The 15429-nt window shown below is 37.6% G+C and overlaps 1 protein-coding gene across 4 annotated transcripts in view; it reads right to left on the bottom strand.

Moving 5' to 3' along the window:
* The window catches only part of Nav3 (neuron navigator 3), a 324118-nt gene that overhangs the window by 210516 nt on the left and 98173 nt on the right, over positions 1-15429 (bottom strand). For all 4 annotated transcript variants that reach the window (XM_052165326.1, XM_052165327.1, XM_052165329.1 and 1 more), the window contains exons 2-3: positions 10684-10801; positions 9988-10040 (exon numbers count right to left, since the gene is read on the bottom strand). In XM_052165326.1, the coding sequence (XP_052021286.1) occupies positions 9988-10040; positions 10684-10801 (171 nt within the window). The remainder of the gene's footprint in view (positions 1-9987; positions 10041-10683; positions 10802-15429) is intronic.

The following is a 15429-nucleotide window of genomic DNA, read 5'->3' as shown; positions in this document are numbered from 1 at the left end:
TTTTAAATGTTGTCTGTTTTCCTGGTCCCCCCCCCAAAAAAAAATCCCTAACCCATCCCTCCTCCCTCTGCTCACCAATCCACCCAGCATTGAGCCTTCGCAGGACCAAGGGCCTCCCCTCCCTTTGATGTCCAACAAGGCTATCCTCTGCTACATATTCATCTGGAGTCAGATGAAAACAATTCCAAGAACCTCGCTATGCATTCTAAGTATAAACATTTTACTCTTCCCTACAATGCTGGATAAAATTAACTTTGTTTTCTCCATTTACTAGAAGCTACTGAGACTGCCTTGCATTCGTGTGTGAACAATTAATAAATCATACAGCTAGAATTAAATGTGAGCCTAGAGCCTGCAGTGAAGTTGTTCTTTCTCTCTCACTATTCTGGCAAGCATGCAGACATTGTAATGCAGACATTGTAACTGAGCTATTTCTTCTCTTGGACTAAAACTGTCTACACAATTGGCACATGGTAAAGACACAGTGTCAAGCACAAGTGTTGTTCAGAAGATGTCTGCTGAATGTAGTAGACAAAGATAGTATAGGATACAAAATCCACTTGCCCTACATGTTTTGAAAGTTTACACATTTAACATGTTGTTCAAGTACCCAATGCACTTGTATCTGTTCAGAGGCCAAAACAGGGAATCAGTGAAGTGACCATAGTCCCTGGAATTCTAGCTAACACCAAAAGCTGGAAATGACACAGAAAGGAATTCTGATCTGGCCTTTAAAAGGAATTCAGATCGAATGACCTCTTGATTATGCCCTGGTGATAACTACTTCAGTTAAGGCGTCAAGGTCTGGGACCAAATTTTCATACTTTTTTAACTTGGTAGTGATTCAGTACAGCAGCCCCAGAAGGCAGTCGAGTTACCTACAAGGTAAATCAGTGGAAATTTCACCTTTGCCAATTACATGACACTGGGGCTTCTGTCAACCGCTCCTTTGCAAATCTCACTGTTTAAAGCTGTGATTTGTTTCTAAGTAATATGTGCAGTTTATTTTATTTTTATTTTCAGGAAATTTAGCTACATGCTGAAAATCATTGTGATAGTTTGAAAATCTTTATGACATACAGAAATCAATTTCCTACTATACTTAATTCTTTTCCAAATTTTTGCTTATTTACTCTGCATCCTGTTTACTGCCCCTCCCAGTTACTCCTCCCATTTTAGAACAATTCTTCAGAGAGAGAATAAAACCTTGCATAGGAGATGTGAGATGTGAGACCACTGTGCAAATATGCAAGACAGGGAAAGCTGCAAGGAAACTCTGTCTCTTTTGAATTTCTTTCCTTCTTCATTTTCCAAGATTTAGTTGTTAGCTGCTCTGCAGTTTAATATAAGCAATGCATTTACTTAATAGGTACTTTGGTGAGGTATAGAGATACTTTACTATTAAATTAATCTAGTTTTCATTTGGGCATTGCAATATACATGTTATTAGAAATGTGTGTTTATTCCTTAAGTTGTTGATGAATGTGTAGAATTTGAATGAAAGCATTTTTATTTTCTTCCTCAAAATATTATGGGATGACTAAAAATGAAAAGTTTAGCTGTATGGTAGGAACTAGGCACATGCACATGTCTATATATTTATCTATATGAATATACACATTTACCCATACTAGATATAGAGAAGGATTCATGTTATAATATACTGTTCATAAGTGAATATAATCTTCTCATAAATATATATTTGTTTTAATATGTGTGTACATTTCTATGTGTATATGTCTACATGTTGATAAATATAAATAGGGAAAGTACACAAAGATTTTATTAGATAAGTTACTTTTTGGTCAAAATTACCTTAATTTTACTTCAACTGGCTTTGTAGAGAATTACAAGTATCAAAGTTTTTTTTTTTTTTTTTTTTTTTTTTTTTGAGACAGGGTTTCTCTGTATAGCCCTGGCTGTCCTGGAACTCACTCTGTAGACCAGACTGGCCTCGAACTCAGAAATCTGCCTGCCTCTGCCTCCCAAGTGCTGAGATTAAAGGCGTGCGCCTCCACCACCTGGCTACAAGTATCAAATGTTAATATTTGTTTTCAAATATAAATGACATTGAATCATTATCATGAACTAAATATCGGGAAGAATTGGGTATATATCACAATGTTTTCCAAAAGCAGCATCAGAATTCATTGACCTAGAGTTATCAGGATTTTAAATAAGTTCATCCTTTTTAATTTATCTCAACAGACAAAACAGGAACTTGTGTTCTATCACAAAGTCACAAAATTGTTTATGAGTCAATAATGAGCAATTTCACCATAAATATCTCTAAATATTTTTTCTATCTTATAACCACACCCTTCCTCAAATATATGGCCATTTATATTCTTTCCACAAATGGAATAAACACATGTGGTCTCAGAAAAGATTGCTTATTTTTATCACACATTTGGGAGTAGGAGAGGAAAAAGAAGAGGTATTAAAATGAGAGAGAGAGAGAGAGAGAGAGAGAGAGAGAGAGAGAGAGAGAGAGAGCAATCTCAAATCAAACCTCAGAGCGTAATTTGGAAAACAATGAAGAAATGATTGCAGTGTTGAACATAGATGTAAATCACACAGAATAGCTGATAGAACTCCATCTAACACTTGCTACAGAGCTGTAGGATTAAGGCCGTCTGACCCTGGAAAAGAACAAACAAATCATAGCGGACATGCCAGAAAGCCTATAGAAGAAAGCACACAAGCAGGAACAACTGAAGTTCAACAAAGAAGCAAGGGCAATATGATGAAGAAAAGACAGTATTTAAAAAAAATGCTAAAACAAATGGATATATCATCCCTAGACACAGGCTTTGCATTCTTTCCGTAAAATTAATTTAAAGTGAGCAATAAATTTAAAGATAAGCCACCAAAAGTAAAAATGTGAGAACACAGTAGAAAAATCTAGGCCATCTTGAATGCGGCAATGGCTTTCTTGATGCAATATGAAATGTATGGTCAAAGAAATGAGAAGCTAGGCTTCTACCTTTTGTCTGAAGAAAAGGCAAAATAATGACATAAAACAATACAGTCAGAGGAAATATTTCCAAAGAATGCCTGCTGCCTAAAATATACATGAGGTATGTATTTTAGGTAAAATGTATTGACTAGACATATACCTTATTCATAGATGTTTCAGATAAACATTCTTTATAAAGTAGATGCAGGTTAGGAGAGAGGTCATAAGGCTAATTGGTTTTCTAGCTCTGATTCTGTCATGGATTTATTATTGTTATTATTATTGCTGTTTTTTTTGAGGGTGGATGAGTAAGTAAACTATATTCAGTAATTAAAGCATGAAACGGAATGTGAACCCACATAGCTTCCACATCAAGTACCAATTCTTACCGTGAATATGTGAACAGCGAGCCTAGGGAAAACCTTAATAACTTTGAAATTAGCAAGTTTGAAGTTGCAATTTGAAGTTGCATGGCTACAACTTCTATTAAAAATTCTGTATTTAAAAAAGCAAGGAGGGGGTAAGAAGAACAGCCAAAAATCTAGTGGTCTAAATTCCAGACTGTATTCTGTCAAACTTATTTATAAACACACCTAAAGGATATCAGGCTTTGGACCAAGCTGTGATTCCAAACCACTATGCAGAACTGTTCTGATTACAAAATAATAAGAGCTGGTGAAATATCTAGTTACAGGTTTGTATGCTTGTGTGTGTGCCTGTGTGCCTATGCGTGTATGTGCTTGAAACCCAATCAATAAGTCATGATGACACTGCTTGACCATTTGTGGAAAGAATATAAATGGCCATGAATTTTCAGGACTACCACTAAAGTTTGGATTCCTTTTTTTAGTATTTCTTTAATACATAACGCAATTAACAAAATAGGTAGACAATATGATTTTCAAACTGTAACAAGAATAGTTAAGAATTTCTCTTCATGTCTGTTGCCATAAGCTTACAATGAATTCATACTAGAATCCTTTAATTATAACTTTGTGAATGAGCTAGCTTCAACTTTACTACATTTAAAATGATGCTCAAGGGTCATCTTTTTAAATGGCTATCCTGACAGCAGGTGGAGAAGACCTCTCCTCTCTCACCATTGCTTCCTCTTAATACATCTAATACAGTTCAGTAAACATCTTTCTTGCTTGAAAATCAAAGCAAATTAAAATAGCTATAAAGATGATAGAAAATGAAATAATTCTCTAAGACAAAATGTTGATTAAAAAAATCAGTATGCCGGCAGTCTGTGATATCCACTCTCCATGTTCCTTCCTCATGCCAGGGGGAGTCGAGAGACAATTCCTTCTTCTGAGGCACAGCCACAAGGTGAATTAACTTGACCATTTTCATCCCATATAACCCATCTCAAAAATTCACTAAGAAGCAGAGTGACTCTATAGACATTTAATTTTAAAAATCGTCAGGATGAAAGTCTCAAAACTGAAACATAAATTATCCAAAAGAGCAGTTTATAGTCCTTCCAAATCTAATGGCTATATGCAAAGAATGAAATCAGTGAGGGATCTATAAAGTCTAAGTTTTCTCTAGTATTCCCCAATATATCAGAAAAATATGGGCAGTAAACATTTGATTTCAGTAGCTGCCTCATCCTGCCGCTCCAAAATTAGCAACTTTTAAAATGGTGGGGGAATCATGTGGATGGACCTAATTAAGAATTGGGCTTTCCAATATGTTGTATAGTGTGTCTCTCATAAAATTTTACTAAAATTTAAGAACATCCTTCACTTTCTCCCTCCTCTATTTTGTCAAATCTCTCTTCTTAACCTAAAATTCCCTCTGGATAAGAGTAGCCATCAGTACTGTTAAGAATTAAAGATTTAAAAGGTTTTGAATCAGAAAGCCTGGGACACTCTCTCTCTCAAGAATGGGTCACTTCCAAGACAAGTCTAACTCTAAAACTTGGTTATAATGTTTGCAATATTCAGAAGGAATTTCTTGTAGAAGCCATTGTCCTACGGGCCCATGGAATCACAGAGAAGGGGACACTGAGTCCTATTTTTCTGTCTTCGAAGACTATTTTTTAAAATTAAAAAAAAAATAAGAGGAACAAACATCCTAAAATACCCTTTGTCAGCAAATTTTGCACAACAACATATAGGATGTGATAGAAAACACAGCTAAAAGTTGTGGCTAAACAACAGTTGAGTTGGAAGTAGGATCACATACAGGAATGCACCATCAAGAACAAACAAACTTTGAGCCACCCATTTTTAACCCTCAGCTATGTCATAGAAACTAATTCTTGCCTAACAAGAATTTCAAACCATCAAATTCCTAAATCATCTGGGCATTTCTGAGGATCCTGAAATATGACAGCCTATCTTAAGATGAAATAAAAGAACTTGTTTTCAAAACAATTTTCGCTCATGTCTAACATTCTTGTTTGAGAAGCTTACACTTGTGCATCTGCCTTTCAAATAACTGTTGGGCATTTTTGCTTTTGCTATTTTTAATCTCCTGAGCATTCAGGACATTCCTGGTATTTATAGTGTATCAATTTATTTCCTCATGTCAGCTCACCAATGCTATGCCACACAGAGCATGTATTTTGGATCAGATTTAATACCTACTTAGAAGTCACTCAACAGGTGCCAACCATATTAGTAATCTCATCTTAGATGAAGTGTTTGGTCAGCTCCCACAGAGCTATGTTTATGTTTCAAAGTGATCTTAACCTGAAATTCACTGATAAAGCAGGTCTTTGAAACCCTGAGTGCTATAGCTATATATTTCAAAGGTGATAGAGGTATTTTTTAATATGTGCCCTCTGAACCATGTTATCTAAAATAATATTGTTATATTCTTTTATAAACCTGTACATATATGATTTTGCTTCTATTGTATAAGGCACTTTATAATTTAAAAGGTATCATAAATACATATACATATAATAAGCAATAGGAAAACAGCAGAAAAGATTATATTGGCATGACCCAAAATTCTGATCACTAACTATATTGATTTGGATATTTCAATATTGGTTTAATCTACTTCAATGCCATATAGCATATTTTCAAACCCTCTATGACATGACAGAGGAAAATGGGTTTTTTTTGTTTGTTTGTTTTCTTAATATTTTTCCCTAACGGCCAATCTTCTACAAGGACTTCCTAATATCTTTCTGAACCACTTCCTTCAGGAATCCCCACCATCTCTCAATCCCTTGTTACCATGGCTCTGTTCTCTCTCTACTGCTACATTCTTAAAGATATATTTATGTTTATTTTATGTGTGTGAGTGCTTTGTCTGCATGTAAGCCCATATGCCATGTGTGCCAGGAGAAGTCAGGGAGGGTGTCAAATTCCAGGAACTGAATTACGGAGTGTTTCAAGCCGCCAGGGGGGACCTGATAAGAGCACCAACAGCTCACACCCAGAGCTGTCTCTTCTATCCCTAATCTACTGTCTCCTCTTTTTTCTTTTCACCACTGAGAAAAGTAGCCCCAGCCCAGCTGTTTCTCCAGCAGCATTTCTTTTAGGAGAACCATACAAAGGAACTGTAGCTCAGATAACACCCACCTGATTACCAAAGTCGGCTTCCCCACCCTAGCATTTAAACCAGACTAGGTAGCGTTTGACAGCATCTGCTACACTGTAATAATCAACTCAGTTGACTCAGCATTTGTGCTAAAGGAAACACCATAGCTTAAACTATGAAATCCATCCTGAGCGTTAACAAGACACACCTGTGATCTGCTGTTCTCAGAGAGCTCACACTCACCCCACTTCCTTTCCTGACTTCTAATTCATAATACTAATATTCGCCATCATAAACCTTTTCCCTGTTGACTCAACACAGACCTCCGCCAAGATTTCCTCCTTGCCATCTATCAGCTGTGTATGAGCACGGTCTGATCACTAACTTCCTCAGATGCTCAAGGTAACAATCTAAGTTACTCCCTGCAGTATGGTCCAATAAGCATCAAGCTCTATTGACTGGGAATATAAATGTATCAGTTTCCTTCCACCTTCCAGCCTAGTTTCTTCAATGAGAATTCCCAGCTTGTATATTTGGCCGAAAAACAAAACAAAACAAAAGTAAAAACTAACTGTCCATCTTCCATATCTAGCTGGAGTCTAACATACATTCTCTGTGTATCAGGGAGCATCTCCAGTGATTTTAAAATAATTGTATCATATCTTGACATAGCCAAGTATGAAAATTCATCCAGTTTCTCATCCAGTGGTTCAAACATCAAATCAACTCTCGGCACGGCCCTGACATGATTGGGTTCTGTCTTCCCCTTCACACATCCCTAGCTAGGCTCCAGCTACAGAGATTTTCCTGCAGTGCACCGATATCCCTACCTTCCAGGACCTTTTGTTCTTCCCTATGCAGCTCTGTGGCTCTTGGGACCATACATTGCAACTCTGATCTTCATATGGACTTCAAACAAATGCCCCGCTGCCAGCTACCTCGAGGCTCCAAGTAAACATTGGTTAAATGTGGAATTAGCTGATGGCTAAAAATGGATCGATATACCGCAGTTTCCTGTCTCCAGAAATTCTAGTATTAAGTGCTTTAAATGATTCTCTAATGACCACTGAGTCTGAAATATAAGCCCAGACCATCTAGTACTGGAAGGTATTTTTAAAAGTGGTTTTGTGGTTCCATTGTTGATACTAAACACAAACTGCAACGAAAGGTCACAAAAGCTTAGAGGGTAAGACAAGACGTAACAAAGAAAGTTCTTTGTGGGCATGGAAGGGATTCTATTATTGATGCACAGCTTTGAGTTGTACGATAACAATCTGCAGTACCAGGTCTCATCCATACACCCTAGTCACGTCACCATAACTGTCTGTCTTTTCCTGTCTGGTTGATGCTCTCATCTGGGCTTTGTACTCAATCACACGATGCCAATAAACATTCTAAAGAACAATGACAGAAATAGCCCAGTCTGAAATTACATTTGTTTCACAGCTTTTCTTCTCAATGAACAGAGGGGGCTCATGCCAACATCAGAACTGAAGTTCAACCAATCATAAAGCCTCGATCCAAGTTGTCCTTATTTAAAATGTAACATGACTCCAACTAATGTTTTCTAGAGGGAGAAAGTCATAGTTTTCCTAATGCCATCCCTTTTGGTCCTCAGAAGCAGAGGTATTAAGATGGCGTGCATACCAGAGGGTGCACAACAGGACTAATAAAGAAACAAGAAACCAGAAAAAGTAACAGAGACGGCTGTTAAGATACTTCTGTGGATTTGTAGAAATTCTAGGTCCATATACTTCAGATCTATATCAGAGGATTGCCCCTCCATGATTTTGAGCTTTGGAGATTTTTTTTTTCCCTGTCTGCATAGCAGAGCCTCAGAAAACAGCATAGCATCAAGGTAACAGAGGTGGTGGAAGATGTAAAACCCTTTATATTGTGTGCTACCCCCTTACAGTTAGGGCGATGGAAACAAAATCAGGTCCTAGGATTCACAACTGTGACATAAGCATCTCAGGAACTAGCAAATATCTCAAGAAAAAGCTCTCCTAGTATTTTAGCAGGTGTTAATCTGTCTATATGTTACTTATATCATTCATGATAAATTTCACTTATATTTATATAATTGTATAAATGTATAATTATATTAAATTGTTATATGTACACACTAATTTTAATGTATAATTCAAATTATATTATATATTAAATACATATAATGAAATATGTGTGTGTGTATGTGTGTGTGTGTGTGTGTGTGTGTGTGTGTATGTGAGATCATCATTCAATTAGGATTTATTTTGCAACTGAGAAAGCCCAGAGAGTTTACATGTTTTTTCCAACATCACAGAACTACTATCATAGCAGCAACTACATCTATCCTATTTAGCACACCAGCAGTAAAACTTTACAAAGCAGATGTAATTAATTTCCACAGAGTACCATTTACATTGAGAGTAATTCATTCAGGAAATACCCTCAAAGCTGAAGTCTTTTATAGAGACTGTATCTTTATGGTGACTTTTTCACAACAGCTGTAGATCATGACATTTTAATAGTTTTTTTGTTGATGTTGTGTTCCTTTGGAGTGTTCTCATTTTGGGCAGGCTAATTAATCACTCTTGAAGGAAAAATTCCTTTTATTACATCGGATTTAAGTTTTCTGACATTAATTAAAGCAGGTCAGCAGGTTTAAGAAGTTCATACATTTTTCACTTGACCAAATCTATGACAAGGATCCCTTAAGACATACAAAGTGCCTATGCTACAGGAACATGAGAATTCTCTGAAGCAGTCTTACTTTGAGACTTGGGCTGTTATTCAAATTGGTAATGCCTGGTCTCACTCCAGACAGTCTGTCTCATGTTCACCCCAGGAAATTAAGTGATGGCTTTGTGACTAGTTGCTTTGTCTATTTATTTATTTGTTTGTTTTCTCAGATGTTCATCAATCTATGATTTTATTTATAGATGCTAAGCTTTGCTAGATAGGAAAGGGTGAATGCTGCTGGGTAAAGGGCCTTCAGACTGAGGGCTTTCTGGAAGCTACTAGGAATCTTATCTCAGAATCATATATTGTTCAGCATATAGGCCTCAGCAAGCCTTCAGAGCTGTTTTCAACAGAGGCATGATCTTGCGTGCTTACACTGACCTTCCTGAAGAACACCTAAAACACTATGCTTATATTTGAAAACTGCACATGGTGAGTGCTATCCCAAAAATAGTTGCCAGAGCAAAATCTGTTGCTTTAAATTTGAAATTAAGTTTGCTGACCGAAAGCCCAGTGTACAGAATTACTTACTATAGAACATCAGAACAAATAGAAGAAGAAAAGAAAAATAGGTCAAAGGTCAGAACACACACCTCACCTACAGGCGTGGTGCACAGTCGTCAGAATTCCTCAGTGTCTGATGTTGCTACCGTGACACTGAATGCACAGGAATACTGGGAGCGGATGATTTCTAATACAAGCAGGATGGCATGCAGACAAACTTTAAAGCAATCGTGCAAACGCAGTTAGCTTTGGAAATGGTGCTAAGTGTTAAGAAGGAGAATAAATCTGACTCTTACCATCTGAGACTGACTTCTCGGGCATCCATTGATATCTTCGACTTTCTCATTTGCTAAGATCAAGAAATAAAATAAAAAGAGAGGGGAAGGATAAGCAGCTTAAGCAATGAAGTGAAACACACAGAAAGGAGATCTTTAAATAAATAAATAAATAAATAAATAAATAAATAAATAACCACCAAGCAGAAGTACCCTTGCTTCCTGTTCAGTCTCCTCAGACACGGACAGGAGAGGAGAGCACACTTGTCCTCAGCCAACAATTCTATGTGCACAAATCAAGCAAAGAGGGGAAAAAAGGAAGTTGCTGCTGGTTTTCCAGCATGTGCCAAATGACTGCTGACATGAGACCTTTCACAATTGTCCCTGCTGGATCAAGATCCGGTTTCAAGGAGTCTCAGTGTATGAGTGACTCCGGGTTAACAAAATGCACACACATGGGAGGCATATGGTTTAATGAGGCTTCCACTCCTGACACTGCTATATGTGTAAAGACACTGCTCCAACTCTTTCAAAGGACGGCCAGAATGCCCTTTTCAGTCACATGTAAACACACATTTAATTACCCTGGAGATAACTGCACTCACAGCACTCCTGGACACACGGAACAATTCTGTGTCTGTTCTACCTAAACTACAATGTGGCAAAAGAGCTGAGAGCCAGAGCCTCTCCGAGCGAGCGGAAGAGAGCAGGTCTCACCAATGATCTGGATGATGTCGGCCAGAAGGACCCCGTCCGAAATGTCCTGCTGCAAATCCTTGATCAGCCGCTTGTGGCCGGATTTTGCCAGGTAGTGGTTGGCCCAGTCGGTGTAAATCTGTTGGAGACAGGGAGAGAAGACGTGAGGAGGGTGTGGGGGAAGAGAGACAAGAAAACTCCTCAAGGCAAATGCGAGACTCAAAGGGAAACTGCTCTGGATCGCATTCCAGCTAAAGAAGTCATAGCTCCAAAGGAAACAGTTGTAAAGTCATTTTTAAACGGCTCTTTCCCCCACTTATCTCTTGTTTCAAAGGAGGATGAATCACGCCTTTCAAAATCATGGACTAGTCACTTGTGACCAAGCAAAACTCCCTTCCCAGATGGCTCCAGAGGAGATCGCTACCGGGAAAGAGTTTGGGTTTCTCTTTTTTCTCCTCTCCCTCCATTATTTTGAAAATAATCCTGTCTGTATAAAAGGAAGTCACCTGGACCAACTTATAGAGGAACTTTATAAAAACTGTGTTTTAGCACAGAGGCTTTATTGAATTTGCCATCCAAGATACTCTAATGTGACAATGTTTTGGCTTGGTTTTATGAAATAATTGCAAATGCCTTCCTGTCTAAGATATATTGTTCGTCCTGTCATCTCTCATTTAGGCCTTTTGAAATGTGTTTGTATTAGAACACAGAGGCAGCAAGTGGAGTTATAATGCAGCAATTGAAATGTGCATTGCAAGCCACAGGCTTGGTGATTTACAAAAGGGGGTGATTCTAGCAACTGGTCACCATACAAAGAAAAGCTGAAATTTCAAGAATACCACACACAGACACACAAAGAAATGTTACTATTTTTTTAAAAAAATCCTTTAGTCTAATAACCATAAAAGACAGAAATTGCCTTACAGATATTTAAATGGCATCGATGGTTCGTTTGTAACGTTGTTACAAGGTGGGTGGAATAGGACATAATATTAAAAATTGAAATGAGACTAGAGAAGCAGCTCAAGAAATGTTGAGTCTAAGGAGGAACTGTGGCTGGGTGTAGAGCTCCTAAAATTAGTACAGCTTAAGCTGAAGAGCTCTGAATCGTATCTCAGAGTCCGGAGCAGTTAGGGCCAGCACCGTGCAAACATGCTATTTAAAACACTGGCTCTGGAGAGGCTACCCCAGAGTCCACCGCATTTACTACTGCAGAGGACCGAGGTTACCTTCTCAGCACCAGCAGGTAGCTCACAACTGTCTGCAAGTGCAGCTCTGAGTGATCTGATGCCCTCTCTGGCCACTTCAGGAAATAGAGAAGCATATGGTACACACACACACACACACACACACACACACACACGAAATAACAATTTTAAAAATTAAATGTATGATATTCTTTCGATGACAGAGCTTAAACCTAGTACCTTTCACAGGCAAGACAAGCAAATACTTTACCCTGCTCTATCCCTTTTCCTAACTCGATACAGTTGGCCTTAAGTTTATACCGTAACTTATTCAGGCATTGACATTATGATCCTCCTGCCTCAACCTATGGAGTAGCAAGGATTAGAGCTAGAACACAAGGCCTTGCTATTTCTAAGAAAACAAAAACATATGTTGTAATTAGCAAATCAGAAGTATATGAGACACAGCAAAGGTGGGAAGTCTACCGAGGAGTTGTGGTCCTTCATGCTTCTGAGAAACTTGATACAAAATGTCCCAAATGAATATGTCTAAACTACAATTTTCTATATTATAATACAGTTGTACACACACACACACACACACACAAAGAGAGAGAGAGAGAAACAGCCACACACATACACACATATAAAGACAGAACCACAAACACACAGGCATACACACACATACAAAGACAGATACACACACAGATAGAAAGAGACACATACAAACACATACATGTATCATGTATACACATAGACACATACTACTTTAGGTTCAAAATTAAAACTGCATTCTATAATTTCAGCTTTTTTATGTAATAACAATTCTAAAATCATCTCATATATACATATATGTATATATATATATATATATGTCATGTGTATGCTTGATAGTGTTTTGTACAAAAGTATCCTCCCCATAAGGATAATTAATATTTCTTATTGTGAATTTACTGTATTTAAAATTATGTACGTATATATACATGGACACAGATAGCTTTGAATATTCATATGATGATATTTTATATGGATAAACACCTAAGGCAGATAGATAAATTTTCAGAGTATTACTGGGTAGAAACATTCCAAAAAATATAGAAACATAGAAGACAGATTTTTAGAGGCTATCAAGGAGTCTCTAAGGCATATCTGGTGATAGTATTGTTCTCACAGTGTGAAACACTGAAGGCTTATTGGCACCTAAGAAAGACTATGCTGGTAAACTGTCACTTTAATTTTCATATCTACAATCTTTACTTTGCTGATGTTTGCATATAAGAAAATGACTCATGGTTCCCTCTAAATCACAACATAAACAATTTCTAAATGATCTTATATGGTGATTCCCTAATATTCACATATTCAGTGAATCTTAAGGTTTTACTTTATTTAGAGGACTGTAAATTTCATTTTTTCTTTTTGTAAAGACATACATTTAAGGGATTTAAGTTTCCCTCTTTTATCTGTTCTTTATTTGAGTAACAGAGTTCCAAGTTCCCCTTGCTGGCTGAGTTTGAGTTAGACTTGAATTGTACCAACTCCTCCACAGGCAGGGGCCACAGGACCATCCCCTGACTTTAAAGGACCCTCAGAGAGAAGGAGACTGGGTTCTGGAGTTATAAAAATCTGGTCTAAGGCCCAGAAGAGTTTACAGTCACTGAAAATTTAGGAAAGTCACCTAAGCTTCCTAACCTGTAAACGAGGGTGAACAATAATAGTCCTTGCTTTGAGTTAAGTCCTTGCCAAGACTTAACAAACTGGCCCCTCTCTAAAGAATGTGATATCAAGTCACTCCTGAAGAAGATGTCCCTGAGACCTCGAACAACACTTGTATTTTGCTCTGCTAGCATAAGAAGAAATACTTGTTAAGGTTAATTGCTTCACAGAGATGAAGCAATAGGAGTAACTGGGGCAGAGGCCGAGAAACTGCAGGATTTCCCTCTCCCTCTGTACATCTGCCAGATTCTTATCTTCTAATTAGCTGGGATTTCTGGTTTCTCTACTTCCTCAACTAAGAGACACTACTGAAGCAGAGTGGTCACGTTCTCCCCGGGTCTCTGTCAGAGGTCACCTGTGTCACCTTCCATGCTGCAAGGTTTTTATTTTAGGAGGACAGCAGATTACAGGAAAAAAAAATGTTCATAGTGAATAGCAAACTGAATGAAGTAGATAAGTAGCAATACTACATTTTGATTTTATTCTCCAAAGGCATATCGAAAGAGTCTTAATGTGGATGCCAGTCTTTCAGAGAATTTAGGCAAACAAACAGAAGCTACTTTACTGGCTTTTATAACTGGTAAGAAAGCCTCAGACTGAATGAGGAGACCCTGTTGGCTTGCTCCAGTATTTTCTCAAGAGGATCACAAACTTGAAGGTTTGCTTAGACCATAGGCCTGACTTTTATTATAGTCGGCAAAATCAGTAGTTAACTAAGTAAAATGAAACCATATTACTTTTTTATTTTTTATTAGATATGTTCTTTATTTACATTTCAAATGTTGTCCCCTTTCCTGGTCCCTCCTCCTGCCCCCGAAAATACCATAAGCCATCTCCCCTCCCCCTGTTCTCCAATCAACTCTCCCCTATTTCCCTGTCCTGGGATTCCCCTACACTGTGGCAGGACAAGTAGGACCTTGAGCCTTTCCAGGACCAAGGGCCTCTCCTCCCTTTGATGTCCAACAAAGCCATCCTATGTTGCCTATGCGTCTGGAGCCATGCATAACACCATGGACAAAATCATCAACCAGATAGTACACATTTCTGTCTAAAAAAATCACATATACAAACTTTTGGTAAGTCATTATTTTTCATGAATGTGTATATTTTCTATAAGTAAAAGAAATGATAGATTACAAGAAAATCACAAAGAAAGAGTGAAATCCCACATCCCAAAGAATGCTATAATATGGCTGGCAAAATGTAAAACAATAAAGATACTAAATATAATTACCTGTTGTAGATCATAAAACACATTTTCCTAGACTATTTATTTATTTGCTTATTAGGCTAAGGTCAGATTTAATTTGTTACTCAGGATAGTCTTGAAATATGCAGCCATCCTTCTGCCTCAGTTTCTCAAGCACTAGGGTTACAGGCCTATGCCAGCATACCCATAATTTTTTTCCTTAAAATTCTTAAATCAAAACTGCGTGAGTGGAAGAAAGCAATGGGAAAATGGGGCGTGTCTTCAAGGAGACAGTGGACTTGAATAGAAGTCGTGGTAAGAAGTCACAAGCTCACCAGCACACTCTGTTATGCTCTGATGAAAGAGAATGCAAACAGCCCTGTCAACTTTCGTTAAGTTCTGTTATTTGAACTGATGCAAAGGGATGATAAATTATGTCCTGATGCTGGGCTTGGCCTGCAAACTTTCCTCTGGCTCATCAACACACAAGGCAGTCATTGTATTTAACTTCATAGCTCCAGCTGATTGAGTTACAAAGTGTGCTACGTTTTTCCAGGATTATACTATGAATTAATTGTAGGTTTTGAGTGAAGAAGTTGGTATAATTGTGAATAATATAAAATGAACAAAGATTCAAGATTTGGCAGCTTCTGTATGAACTCACTGAATATTTCA

The sequence above is a fragment of the Apodemus sylvaticus genome, chromosome 20, assembly GCF_947179515.1.
Source record: "Apodemus sylvaticus chromosome 20, mApoSyl1.1, whole genome shotgun sequence".
In the NCBI taxonomy this organism is placed as follows: Eukaryota; Metazoa; Chordata; class Mammalia; order Rodentia; family Muridae; genus Apodemus; species Apodemus sylvaticus.
Note: the sequence above shows the minus strand (reverse complement) of the source record. Positions and strands in the feature narration are given on the sequence as shown.